Here is a 13,870-nt window from a genome sequence, read left to right as displayed (position 1 = left end):
CAAGGAATTACTGCAGGTAAGAGCTGATGAAACAGCCACTGAACACCTAAGGAACCACACGAAACTGGAGCGATCAGTCTCTGCCTTGGAAATTAAAGTCCTTGGATTAGACAAGATTTCATGACTCTTCCAGATTGGAGATTAGGGGCTTTCAGTCTTCTCTACCAAAACACAGTCTGCCCATTATATTTTCTAGAAAGTATCAGGGGACTCATTTTAGTTACAATGCTCTAAACAGAATTCCAGTGATTCAAAAGGGTCCAACTAAACAGTCTGGGTAAATGTGGATGAAGGAAAGACTGAGAGGCCTGGGTGTGGGTGCTGGCTCTCCCTGTCCTAAAGTCCCCCAGGGTAGTGTGCGCTTCTACAAAACAGGACAGGTGGCATTACAGGCGGAGAGTTGGCGTGTCAGCTACTGGCATGGAGCAGCTTCAGTAAAAGCCAGGCATGCTTAATTCTCAATATATTCCAAGTTGCTCTACCACCTCTTGAACATTTCTTTAAAAACAATGTTGAGATTTTTCTTAGTTAAGGGTAGTGATTTTTACTCTCAACCAAGACAAAAGGGGAAAATTTTTTGGTTAAATCTCATTAACACAGTACTTTTTGCATTGCAGCAGAAACCTAAAGAAAATTTCTAGGACTCAGCAAGTTATGAACATTCCTCCAGTTTTGACTCGCTAGTAAAGTACCTAGAGTCTACATCTACTGTGTGATGTCTTCTACCCACCATTATGTCATGCCCATATTCCATGATCATGAGAATTATGCAGGGTGCACAACAATACTGCAGAAACAAGCCTCCTACCTCCTAAGTGTTGACTGGGACAAACAGCACTCCCTCTCCCTTCACAGAAACAAAGCAAAGTCTATAGATCCCAAAGGTGGTTGGTTCTATCTCTCCTATCTCCCTTAGGGAACACTGTTAAAGGCTACAATTATTGTCCCTAAAAGTCAACTTTTATCTTCTGCTTAAGATAAAATGGGGTAAGATAACATGGGGTAAAGGTACAAAGGCAGACATATTTTCTGGGATGTAAGAAACAAACAAAAGCCTCTAACACATAAGAAATAACAGAATCAAGATCAATACAATCTGGGTGGACAAACTGAATGGCTGTTAACTATTAAGTGGTCATCTTCCTGTATTGCTACTGGTGAACTAGTGATTTCCATAGCAGTAAGCTCCAGAAGTCTTAGTTTTTAGTTCTTATTCTGACATGATTGGGCCGGGCTGGGGACAGGACAACCCATCATTTTATGTTCTTAATTTTTCAATGTTTTTAAAAGCAAAAATATTGGACTGGCAGTGGAATTCAATGATAAAGTGTGTTCCTAGCATGAACGAGGCACTGGATTCCATCCCAGCACTGGGGGGGGGGGGGGGGGCGGACCCAAAACTCAACAGTAATAGCAACTGCAGAAGGACCAGGAAGGACTTTGCAAATACTTTGGCATTATAAAGAGCCAGTTATTAATAACATAGCTAGAAGTTCCTCCTTCCAGGCAGCAATCTCTAAAACCTTAAGAAAATCTTCCATTTTTTTTAAAAAAACTTTTTTTAAAAGACAGTAGAATTCTAAACTCAAGAGCTAATACATGGGGAATGTTAGTCCTTCAGCTACCCTCTCCAAAAACAAGTTGCAAAACTCTATATCTGAAGTAGTAATTATAGCAATAAATCTGAAAAGGTCTAAAAAATTGAAATAAGTAAAATATAAAAGTTTAGTTGAATGTTTCTATTTTTAATCTTTCTATTATGTCACCCAAATAGCAGTATTTTTTTAAATTGGGGTAACACTTAACATGAGACCTGCCCTCACCAAATTTTAAGTGCACAATCTGGTACTGTTAACTACGGGCACAGTGATGTATGGCAGATCTCTAGAATTATTCAACTTGCATAACTAACTTTCTATTAATCAGCAATAACTCCCCATTTCCCTCCCCTCCACTCCGTGACAACTACTGCTGTATTCAGTTTCTGAGTTTGACCATTTTGGATACCTCATGTAAGTGGGATCATGCAGTATTTGTCCTTCCATGGCTGGTTTATTGCATTTAGCATGATGAGTTGAGTGTTTTTTAAATAGTTAAGTGAAATCTGTAGTAGTTAGCTGTCTGAAAGTATAAGATTTTTAGGCTAAAGTTCTCCAGGTTATAACTATAAAATATAGTACTCTCAAAGTATATGATGCTACCCTTAAAAGTCTTTCAAAAGAGAGAATGTGAATAGAAATTGGGTAAATAGGTTTTCATGAGACTAACATAATCAAAGATCATCTCTGCATCACAAGTAGCCCCCTTGTATCATGTAGTTTCCTCCAATTTAAACTAGTCATAAAAGCCAATAATAAGTCATTTGCTAGATTGTCTGTACCGGTTTATCATCTGTCAAGAATGAACTTGCCTTTAGTATACACTAGGTTGTAATGTTGAAAAAAAAAAAAAATGGAAGAATCCAGGAATGCATTTAAAATTAGAGGCTTGGGCCTAGCAAAAGGTATAAAGTTGCTCTGAAAATTAGCTGAGGGCCAGGGAAACCAGCAAGATTAGATGTGCCAAGTAACCCAGCTGACAAGTAAACTGAAAGTAGACTTGCTGACCAGAGAGAACCATGATCTACAATAAAAGATGTTCGGGATGGGATTCTGGCTCAGTGGTAGAGCAGTTGCTTCTCATGGGTTCGATCCTCAGCATCACATAAAAACAAACAAATAAAAAATAAAGATATTGTGTCCATCTACAACTAAAAAAGGTAGTTTTTATAAAAAATGCTCTGTGGGGAAGATGGAAAAAAATCCTTCATGAAAGTTTGTCTTGGTGAACAGGAAACATTCACTTTAAAATAGGATTCAGTTTGGGATGAAGAGGAAAACCTTGAGGACTGTCAACATAATATCTATCTAAAAATAATGCAAAAAAAAAAAAAAAAAAAAAGATGGCCTCTTTCACTTTCCAATTAGTGTTTGGGATGCTCAGAAGTAAATAGTGGCCCTAAGATAGCATTAAAAATAAAACAGCAGCAGCAACAACAAACTCTCTATAAGTCCAGAAGTATTAAGTTGAATCATATAAAACTGCCCATTTTTCATACATCAAAAAGTTAAGATATCAGAAATTTCATAAGGTTCAATTGAAAAGGGGGAGGTGTCCATTAACTCAATGCTAAGAATAAAAAGTTGAAGACATGCTAATACTTTGCAGTTTCAAAAAGAGGTGGAAGAGTTACTACTGAGACAGAAACAGAATTTTTAACATTCTATGCCAAACTGATGCTTCAAGTCACACAAAACTACAGCCAGTAGGTATCTACCTAAATATGCATCAAAATCTCCACATATAACCAACTTTTTTCCTTTCTTTTTGTCTAACCTATGATACTCATACCTAATAAAATTTTATTCCCAACATATCCCTCCAGCCCTCTTGCTGAATCCCCAAAACTAGATTTTAATGGTAAACTTCAAGTACAAAGTTCTCCTGACCCTACTGCCCCATTATCAATCTATTATTCACCCTTATTCTCCCACTCCAGCCCTTCTCTACTGCTTTTTCTTCCAACCTTGGCACAGTGAGTGTCCCATCTGTCCATGTCAAGTTCCCTGGACCCCTTTCCTTTTAATATACCAATGATCTAATCTTTCCTGCACAGAATGTGGACATTCTTAAAAGCCTCAGTCTCTTTGACTTTCTCATACAGAGGAGCTCTGTTGTTTAAAACTACACACACTAGATCTTATCTTAACTTTCTACTTTTGCCATATCTAGATCTTTGTGGCTTTCTTAAAACCAATTTCACCTATAAGACTTCAATACAATTTGAATTCATGATAATTTTACAGAGGGAGCTGTACATCTGTTCAACTCAAACATTAGAATAAAGGTACACATTAATACTGGGTATATTTCTATGCAGAGAGAGATTGTCTCTATGGCACACAAAACAGAGCTCTCTGTAGCAGTATTTCAGAGGTTTGTTCTTTAAAAAGGTAACTTCCTGGACTCAGGAAGAGGTGCATAGGGTCTGAATGAACACCATCGTGCTGTTAAATAAGTTAGAACAGGAAAGGGAGTATGATGAATCTTCAACATTTTTTGGTGATGTAAATTTTCAGAAGAGCACGAGTACATCATCTCTGACTTTTATTCTACTGGGCTCATTTTTGGCAAGTGAAGAAACCTATTTGTGATGTCACCAGCAGATTAACAGACAAAATATTTTGACTGACCCGACTCAGCAAAACCACCCACCTTGCACTTACATACCTTGAATTCGCAATTTCCACTTTGGTTCTCGCCATGGCGGCTGCCCTTTGCGCGCCTTCTATTGCTCTGTCCACCTTCTCCCTAGTTTTTGTATTTCTTATTGGTATAAGCTGCTTCCTTATTCCACGGACCAGAATATTATTTTTGTATTTTCCCTCTTCTTTGGAGCCATCAGGGAACACGGTACAGCCATATCCATGCCTCTTGTTATTTGCCCACTCGCCTTCATACTTCATGCCGTTGGAGCGCTCGCTGATGCCGAAACCATTGCGCTTGTCGTTCTTCCACTCGCCCATGTAGGTTTCAGTGGTGGTGGCGTCCACGTGGTCTTCCACGGGGCAAAAATCACAATCGACGTCGCCAAAGCTGATGGTGGAGTTGGCATCGCTGGAACTAATTCTGCTCATGGCTGCGTCGCTGCGGACGGAGCTCCGCTTGCTGGAGATGGAAGACTTGGACTCCGACTTGCGAAGTTTCATGCTTCCGAGAAGGGAGCCCCTGCGGAAGAGGCCGCCCTTTTTCTTGCCTCCAAGCTCGGCATCAGCGTGGAAGTTGAGCACGAAGCCTCCGCGGGTGCCTGCCGGGCTGTCAGCTGCAGCCGCAGCGTCGTGGAGCACGCTGCCATTGCTCTGCTCGCTGCGCAGGGAGGCCAGCGAGGTGCGCAGGGGCGAGCGGATCACCGTGGCCATGCCATAGGGCACACTCTGGCGCACACCGTAGCCGTGCCGCATGCCTCCAGCCCACTGGCCCTGGTAGGTACCTTGGAGAGATCGCAAGAAAGCACAGCATGAGTCAGGGGTACATGGGTGCGACACCTGTGAGCACTGGGACTACTGGGATAACTCAGAGCACAGGGCAGGTAGGCCCAAGGTCAAATAGGACACACTTCCAAGTCTACCCTAGGATATACTTTTCATCCACTTTTAAATTTCGGCCCTGCAATTTTGGCCTTATGACTTCAACTGTATAGGATTTTTCTAAAAGTCGGATAATTTTTTATTCTAAATTTCATTAAATTTTTCTGAGTGAAAACCATTCCCTTCTAATACAAACAGAGCAAACATTAGGAAACAACTTTTTCTCTTTGAAATTAATATATCAAAAATTCCTTAGGAAGGCAGTGCAACAGAAGATGAAATGAACTATTTGTAAATCTTATTCTAATTGATTAATTTAGCTGAAAATTTCTAAAAATGACTTAGGTCTATGTTAGTATAATATTCCAACAAGCACAAAGGCTTAAAATGACTAGCAGTGATCTGAATGCCTGGGACATGGGTTGTCAAATGAATGGTCTTAGATTTTCTGTCACACTCAGCATCTTATTTTTAAGTTAGGGAAAACCATTTAATATATAAAATATACAATTTGGATTTGGGTGAACCTTTCTGAGCTGAGTGACTTGACAAATACAATATCCATCCTGAATATAGCGAACCATCATGGGAAAAAAATGAGCAATTTGCTTAACATTTTGCCCTTCAAGTGAAAAGATGAAGTTTTGTACCATATTACTTGCTAAACCTGTTTCTCCTGGCCTTCTCTTTATAGATTTACCCAGCCTTTACCAGTACAGTGTAAATCACATTACAGACTGGAAACATCTTGAGGGAAGAAATTACTTCAAAAAGGATCACGAAATCCCCAAATTCTGGCTTATGTGTCCTGTGGAAGCTGGATGTTTGATGACTATACAGCTATGGTGGCTGAAAAGAATACTCTCATTAGCACTGGAAAAACTGAGATAAGGCCAGAGGAAACCTATTTTGAGAAAAGATGTACTTGAGAGTATCCATTAAAACTGTTAGTACCAGATCAGTTTTTCAATGAATAGTGTTCGCTTTTTCAGAGAGAGAATAATCTGAAGTGTTTTTCTACTAAATAAGTACAAATGTCTAAATAACTTGGTACAGGTTTTTAAATAATTTTTTGAGGAAATGAAGGTTAAATTAAGGAATTTAGAATTCCCTTTTCAATGTCAAGCCCATTTTCTTTAAACAAAGCAAAATTTTACACTATAGTATCCCCAAAAGCAGCTATCTGGAATTTTTAAATGTAATTACTTCTATGTTAATCATGACAATTTATGATGTCAGAAAATAAATCCTGATTATGGTCTGTCTGCACCTTATTCTGTCTGAGTATGGAGATTTTTATCTTGCCCTTTGCATTTTATATTACCATGCACTGGTTTCTAATAGATGGGATACATTTATTTTTAATATACTGAGCAATAATGATATTGATTTGTGTAAACAAAGGCTGATTATTTCATTGCACGTAAAAGCTAAAACTGTAATGATGCCAATTCCAAGACTACCTTCACTTTCTGACCATTCTGACATATTTCCATCATATAAACAGACAACAGTAGAGCAACAATGGAATACTAAGTGGGTCTGGTACTGTGAATATTATATTCTTCATAGATGTGCTCTTAACCTGACATCTATGAACTTCTAAAGGGATGGGTGAGCCATAGCTTTCTCAAAAGGATAAACTCCAAAGGATAGTTGTATAATAACATTTTAGGGTTAGAAGCTTCCTACTGAATATTTGCAATCATCAAACACTGCCACAACAGGAAAGGGAACTGAATTATTAGGAAAAGTTCAACTTTGACTTTGCCTATATAGATAAAATCTAAATTCTAGAATAAAAGTTATATAATCTGATATATGTTTAGTAAAACAAACCACCTTATTTTAATATTTAAAATTGCTGTAATAATATTCTTTTAACTTTTCTACATGATGTTTGTTTTGCCAGGACAGTTTATAAAAATATTATTTGATATCAATACATATTTACACTTCTTAAAACATAATCATCTTGGTAAATGTTTAACATTGATGGAAAATTAATAGCTAGTTTCCTCAAGTTAGTATCTCCAAAATAAGATCAGTATATGGAATTTCTAAAGAAGTATTGCTTGAAAATCCAGGCTGTTTAAAGCAAGAGCAATAATTAGAAAGTTTAAATCTCTGCTTAACTGTCCAATAGGGAGGGGGCAGGAATAGCAGCATTGGCCACAATCCCCCCCCTATTTTGTAAAAGTCACAGTATGACAGAATTCCTCCATGGCATTGCTAGAAACCATTTTACAGTCAAACTGCAAGTAGTTCATCTGAAATTTAAAATAGGTTTAGTTTAGTCAATGAACCTAGAAAAAAAGGGCCTATTTCTTTATAAAGCAGGTGGGTTCCAATTTCTTCCTGCTGCTCAAATAAAGTTGTAATTAGTTTCTCTTGATTCCTAAAATAGAGATGCAAATTTCACAGGCATAAAAATTATTTTTATAGGTTTTGTTTTAAATTGTGTTCACTTTGGAACTGATTTTTTAGATCTAGCTGTTTTAACTGCACACTCTTGTAGTGGAAAGCATCCAGTTCAGAATGAAATTCAGTCAAATTTGGACTGCTCCTTGCCAAACTTAAGTTTATATGCTACAAAGATAGTTAACAAAATAACGGGTATTCCTAAATATTTTCAATAGTTTTATGACAGGTGAAAAAACAGTACAGTAGATCAGAATATGCACAAAAAATTCCATGTACCTTAGATTTGGATTTCTGGAGTATGCTGCTAATTTATTCTTAATTAACACTCAAGGGGTTTCTAGTTCAGCAATACTTCACACACAAATCACTAATAAATTGATAACTTTCAGATGGAATCATTACTTCCTTCTTAACCTTTAGTTCAATGTTACCACAAAATACATGGAATTAAATTTCCCCTAAATCTATAAGGAGGTGTACAGGAATGAATATGTGGTGGTACATAGAATGGAGGCAAAAATAACTTATCTTTAGAAGAATAGGGAAAGTGATAATTCTTACTTTGACCAAAAATAAGTTATAGCAATATACTTCCATTTAGACTATTTTATTATTAAAGGATTTTTCTAATGAAGTGACATCTGAGGGAAAAAACAGTCAACAGCAGAGTGTTGACATTCAAAAGTGATTTTTTAAGGTTTTTTTTTTTAAATTTCTATTTGTAGCACATTAGGATTTGGGGGTTTTTGGTAGAAAACTACAGTACTATGGCAATACCAAATTTTAAGGTTGAGTTAATAAACAGAAGACAGATTATTCATAAAGTCATTCTGAAGACTTATTTGGGTTTCTACAACACATACATAGATAGATTTTACTGTGCTATATATATTTTGATCACCAGGTATAATGAATACTCTAAACCAAGAGATTTTGTTTAATAACTAGTAAGTTAAAAAGGAGACTATTTTTAACCTAAAACTGAAGTGAGAGAACTATTCACAGTCTTCTAAAAGGGTTATAAAATAATGTCCACTTTTAAAAAGTAAATTTGGCATTCCACTTTTGAGCATGGAATTTAGTTACGTAGTAGAGCTAGGGCTTCCAATAAAAATCTAGTCACAAATTAACAAATATAGAGCTGTCAACCAAGGCATGTTATGTCCATTGAGAACATTTAAGGGCCCCCGATTAACTACTATGGAATTCAGGACTCATACAGCCCATAGAAAAGTATTAAAGTTTTTTTTTAAAATCCATGAGAACCATATCTTTTATTTATACTGTAGGATGAAAAGATGTCCTTTTTAGCCAATCCTACCATTCTGCTGTTTTGCATTTGAAACACGGCCCAAGTATTCTGAGTAAGTGAAGTGTACAAATTGTATAAGCTTTTATATAAGCAATAGCATAACTGGGGTTGCAGTGGGCTGGAGAAACTTTTAATTGGATCCCTTTAATATCCTTTAACTCTGAGCGGCTTAATTCCAAAAGGTGATCGCCTCCACACAATCCTTTTCAATTAAATATGATCATGTTTATTATCAGAAAGTGTACCTTGCGAATGCATGACATTCATCTTTCTCAGTTTTGCATACAAATTCAACTTTTGACACCTGTTTCAATATGTATACTTTTCCCAATTTAAAAAAGGAACTTCTGTCCTACTGTATACAAAATTTCTTTCCCAAATATTGTTAAATATTAAAATAAGGTGATTTTGGTTCACAGTCAGGAATACTGTTTAGGTCAACACCTTAATGCAAATCAGTTTTCAGTAATGACATTCTCAGAAGCAAAATTGTTGCTAACTTTGCAGCTATAGGAACACATCTTTCAATTTTTTTAAAATGGAAACTTCACTGCCCATTTCTAAAATATTTTCCCATTAATTTGTCCAATGGTCTGCAAAGATTACTATTCTTTTGATCGAAAACCAGCACTTTAAGGAAGCAAAAGAAAACTAGAAAGAAAAACACACACCCCTTGAATCCCACCTGTATCAGGTGGCCTCTCTGCTCCCATGATCAGGACGTTTCCAAATGCACCCTAAATAAGGTTCAATTCCCCAACATCCTAGTTATGGGGTTCTGGCTTCTATCTTTAGGCTACTAGAGGACCAAATGCGAAATACGAGACTCCACGTGAAACCAATCCGAGGAGCCGTCAGCACAGACCTGCAGCCTCACAAGCTCAGGGCGTTCGCTCTAACTCCACGGGAGTGGTGATTTCAAACCCGGCCGGGAGAGGGAGGGATCAGGAACGTAATGAGACGGGCTCAAGTGACAGCGTCCTCTCTCCAGCCCAACCCTCCCGGGCGGCGCTCCCTCCTGGTGGCAGTGCAGCGCTGGCGCCGGCCAGGTATATTCACGCCTCACTCCCCCGGGTGTGGACACATCGCCCGCTTCAAGAACGGGGTCAGACTAAACCCTCACGCACCAGTCCCATCCCAACGCACCCTCCCGGGGGAGGAAGGGCGCGGGAAGTGGGTGGGAGGCTTCCCCAGGTGTTTTGGCGGGTTTCTGGACATGTGCGCTTCGCGTCCTCCCCGCTTCCCCGCAGCCTGGGCAATGCCCACCGCACCGTCTCGCGGAGCAGCTGAGCCGCCCGCGACGCCGCTCACCTCCGTCCCCGTAGGTCTCCACGCCGTACCCGTCCTGCAGCCCGTTACTCCAGGTACCCTCGTAGCGAGCGGGGGTGCACAGGCTCTGCCGGACCCCGTAGCGCCCCTTGAAACCATGTGACCACTCCCCCCGGTACATCCACTTGCCCTTCGTTTCCACCCCCAGCCCGTGCCGCTTGCCCTGAGCCCAGTAGCCCTGGTAGGTGTTGCCGCTGGGCCAGGTGTAGCCTCCGACCACCTCGAAGCCGTGCGACCAGGAGCCCGAGTACTCGCCCTGGCCCTTGGGCCCCGTGCAGATGCCATGCCCGTGCGCCTTGCCCTCCTCCCAGCCGCCGCAGTAGGTGCCGCCATCGTCGAAGTCGAACCTTCCGCCCGTCATTCGGGGGGCAGCCCCGGCGCGCTCCCCGCGGGGGCACGGACGCGGGCAGAGCTAGGCACGGCAGGGTGTAGCTGGGGGGTGGGGGCCCGGCGGGCGAGCTCACGACTGCGCCCCGGGCAGCTCGCGCCGCCGCTCGGCTCCAGTCCGATGCCGCCCCCGTCCTCCCCTCCTCTTTCGCCGCCGCCACCGCCGCCTTTCTCCTCCTCCTCCTCCTCCTCCGCCGCCGCCCCGGCCAGCGCCGCGCGCGAGAGGACAGCCCAGGCTCCCGAGCGGACCTTCAGCTGCTCCCGCCCGCCCACGTGAGCCGGGCGCCGCCCCGCGCCCGCCCCCCGTCCCCCGTCCCCTCCCCAGGCGCAGAGGCCCGGCCCCGCGGCGATCCCGCCCCACGGGCCCTGCCCCCAGCCCCCGGGAGCCGCCGCTTCCCTGGCGGGCGGGCGCGCGTGTGTTCGCGCAGTGGGATGCGGGTGGGAGGGCAAGTGTACCCGGGGACGCGCGACGATCACGCTTGTAGATGAAGGCGCGGCTCCATGTGTGGGGGCAGCTCGCGGCGCCGGAGCCTCCGGTGTTTGGGGTTTTTCAATTGTGCTTAAGCTCCTTGTAAGTGCGGCCACGTGTGTGATGAGGGAAAACTCATTGTATGTGTTTGTCTGCATGGGGTTTGTAGTTGCATTTTTTCCAGCATTCCAACTTGTGTACTGTTGCATTTGTCATGCTCAGCTGTCATTGTGAATTAATGTCCTCCAAATATATGTATGCATGTGATATAAATCTGAGGCAGCCTAGATATAATTGTGCAGAATGTTCTTTTACACCTACCCATTTCAAAGCACATGTGTTTGCGTTTCTTTAATGAAGATACTGAGGGAGAGCAGTGCAGTTTGAAAAAGCACAGGATAAATTGGTTAGTTTTTATTTGTAATAACGAAGAAGAGGTTTTAAAGCTGTTTTTGGAGGGGCACAGGATGCTTTCTTTTCCATTAGAGCCTGCTTACCTTAATGCCTCATTTGTTGTTCTTCGCAACCTTAGAAATCCTTGATCCTGGAGCTGTGTACCCAACAGGCAGAAGACTCAGTCTGTATGTATTGTATATGTGCCTGAAATGTACACTTGACACGTCTCCACTGGTATGCTCGATTTAAGAAAGTAAATAGAAGTTTTCAAGGATGAACGGTAAGTAAAACAGTGCTCTAAACTAACAAAGAGGCTGTGACCTACAAAACTAGGGACAGGTGTCAGCTGATCCACTTTCCAGCTACAACACTGCCTTGTTGAATTCACTTTAGATACCTCTTCTAAACTTTGTGTGTGTACGTGTTTGAGGTGTGAGTGTGTGTAGGGGGTAGGGCGGGAACTCCAGGGCCTCATGTATATGAGGCAATGCTTTACCAATGAGCTGCCCCTCCAGCCCTTAAACTTTTAAAATGGTTTCATTATTTTCTGAATAGAAATAACTAGATTTGCTTTTTTTTATGTTAGGTAATAACTGGGTATACTGTGAGAGCAGTGCCCAGCCAAGAATTAGGGATTTGGTACTGGACAAGTTGAAGCAGTCAGTATTGCCTCTTTTAAGGAGACACTGGTCTCAATCTCACCCTTAAAATACTCAGATTCACAGCCAAGGGTCTTAGGTTGGCCTCTCAGGAAAACTGCCTTGCAGGCAACTCTAGTTATTCCTTAGACTGAGAGGCCTTTGGCGGAGGACCAGAACACAGTCTGCCAATTACCTCTCACTAGGTATTTGATAAGCAGATAAAAAATGTAAGGACAGGTGTCGGGAAGGCAGCAGGGCAAAAGTAGACTTTCCTGCACAGAAAAGGAACTGAAATTGACCTTGATTGGGTCTCTCTTAGGACTGGAGCTGATCTTCCCTGCTTATCTGTCTGAAAGACTGAAAGAAAAATCTCAGTTTACACTGAGCCAAATCACCAAAGAGAATTAGAAACCCTCATCCATGGCGCTGCCCGCAGAGTTGCCAGGAATAGTGCTTACCCTAGTGGCCTGAAATAATTAGGCATCTCGCTCAGCATCTTGTCCTGGACTGGGGATTGATTTAGGCCACTGGGAAAAAGAGGGCCCAGAGCTTTGCAGCTGAGCCATAATTTTATTTCTCTGTTATGGGATATACCAGAATTGGGAGCTGGACACATTCCCATCTATTCTGAGGTTCTGTTTGATAGGAGAAACAGCGTGGTTGCTCAAGCTAATATATCTTTTTCCTCCCCTTTTTGAAGGGGCTTTCTTCACAGTAGCTTTTGCCCTTTTTGCTTTTTGCCTGTTTGCTTTTGGCCCCACTCATGTGTGTTAGTAGGTTCTCTATAGTTCTCACAGAAATGAGAATTCTTCTGGCATACATGGCATAGAGCAGGTTTCTGGCTTCTGAAATGGATAACTTGTCCATTTGTGGTAGAAGGGCAAAGAATGGCATGGCACATGCATCTGGGTAGAGCACGGAGATTTCAGTAGGAAAATGGACCTGATCATTCATTGGTTTCTTCCCATGAAAGGAACGTTAATTAAAAAGTGAGAACTTTCCACTGCGTATGTGCTATTAAATTTCAATTCTAACCTGACTCTGCCATTGACTTTCTTCATGAAAGAAAGTTTTGGTATCCTGAACAATTTTTGGCAAAGTAACCATATAAGCCATGCTTCCATTTCACCTGCTACCACCACAGGTGAAGTTTCCCCTGTCACAAAGATGTATTCGTTAATCCTAGTGTTCAGGTTCCATGTCAATGCTTGTAGAAGATTGGCAATGAGAACTAGGAAGAGGAAGCGTTGAGAATGACTGTGTAGCAGAGAGAAGGCGGTGGAATAACGCTGCAGTTCAGTACTCAGGGTTAGTAATGTCCTTATTTTCCCTCTCATGCTGAACCTTTGCCCTGGATAAGGGGGAGTTGAATTTAGCTTTAAGGAGGGATTAGTAAGAAGAGAATGTGAATGTTGGTGTGACAGGTGGGATGGGGGAGGTCATTAAAGCCCAGGGACCAACAACCACTCTAACAGTTTGTTTTCCTCCATGCTTAAAACCTAGCTGTTATGTTTTTACTCTAAAAACTTTTATAACAAATGGTGAGCCACTTAGAGGATAAATACGTGCAGTTAACAAAATGTTGAGAAAGGTGTTTTGCTTAAAATTTAATGATGTTTTATTTTTTAAATGAAGGTACATTGAAAAATTTGATTTTAATTTATAGAACTAATTATTGATAATTTTAATAAAAAATTACAAAACAGCTAATCTGTGGGTGTTTATTATCTTAAGGAAATGAATTAAAGTGTAAAACACATACAGTTGAAATTACTTGATGTATTCA

At 41.2% G+C, this 13,870-nt stretch overlaps 1 protein-coding gene across 1 annotated transcript in view; it reads right to left on the bottom strand.

The window, feature by feature from the left end:
- Positions 1–10,552, bottom strand: part of Jph1 (junctophilin 1) — a 77,184-nt gene extending 66,632 nt beyond the window's left edge. The window contains exons 1-2 of the mRNA XM_027949422.2: positions 10,174–10,552; positions 4,270–5,029 (exon numbers count right to left, since the gene is read on the bottom strand). Coding sequence (XP_027805223.2) covers positions 4,270–5,029; positions 10,174–10,552 — 1,139 coding nt within the window. The remainder of the gene's footprint in view (positions 1–4,269; positions 5,030–10,173) is intronic.
- Between the last annotated feature and the right edge of the window lie 3,318 nt (positions 10,553–13,870).

Source organism: Marmota flaviventris, chromosome 15, assembly GCF_047511675.1.
Source record: "Marmota flaviventris isolate mMarFla1 chromosome 15, mMarFla1.hap1, whole genome shotgun sequence".
NCBI classification, from domain to species: Eukaryota; Metazoa; Chordata; class Mammalia; order Rodentia; family Sciuridae; genus Marmota; species Marmota flaviventris.
This window is presented reverse-complemented; position numbering and strand designations above follow the sequence as displayed.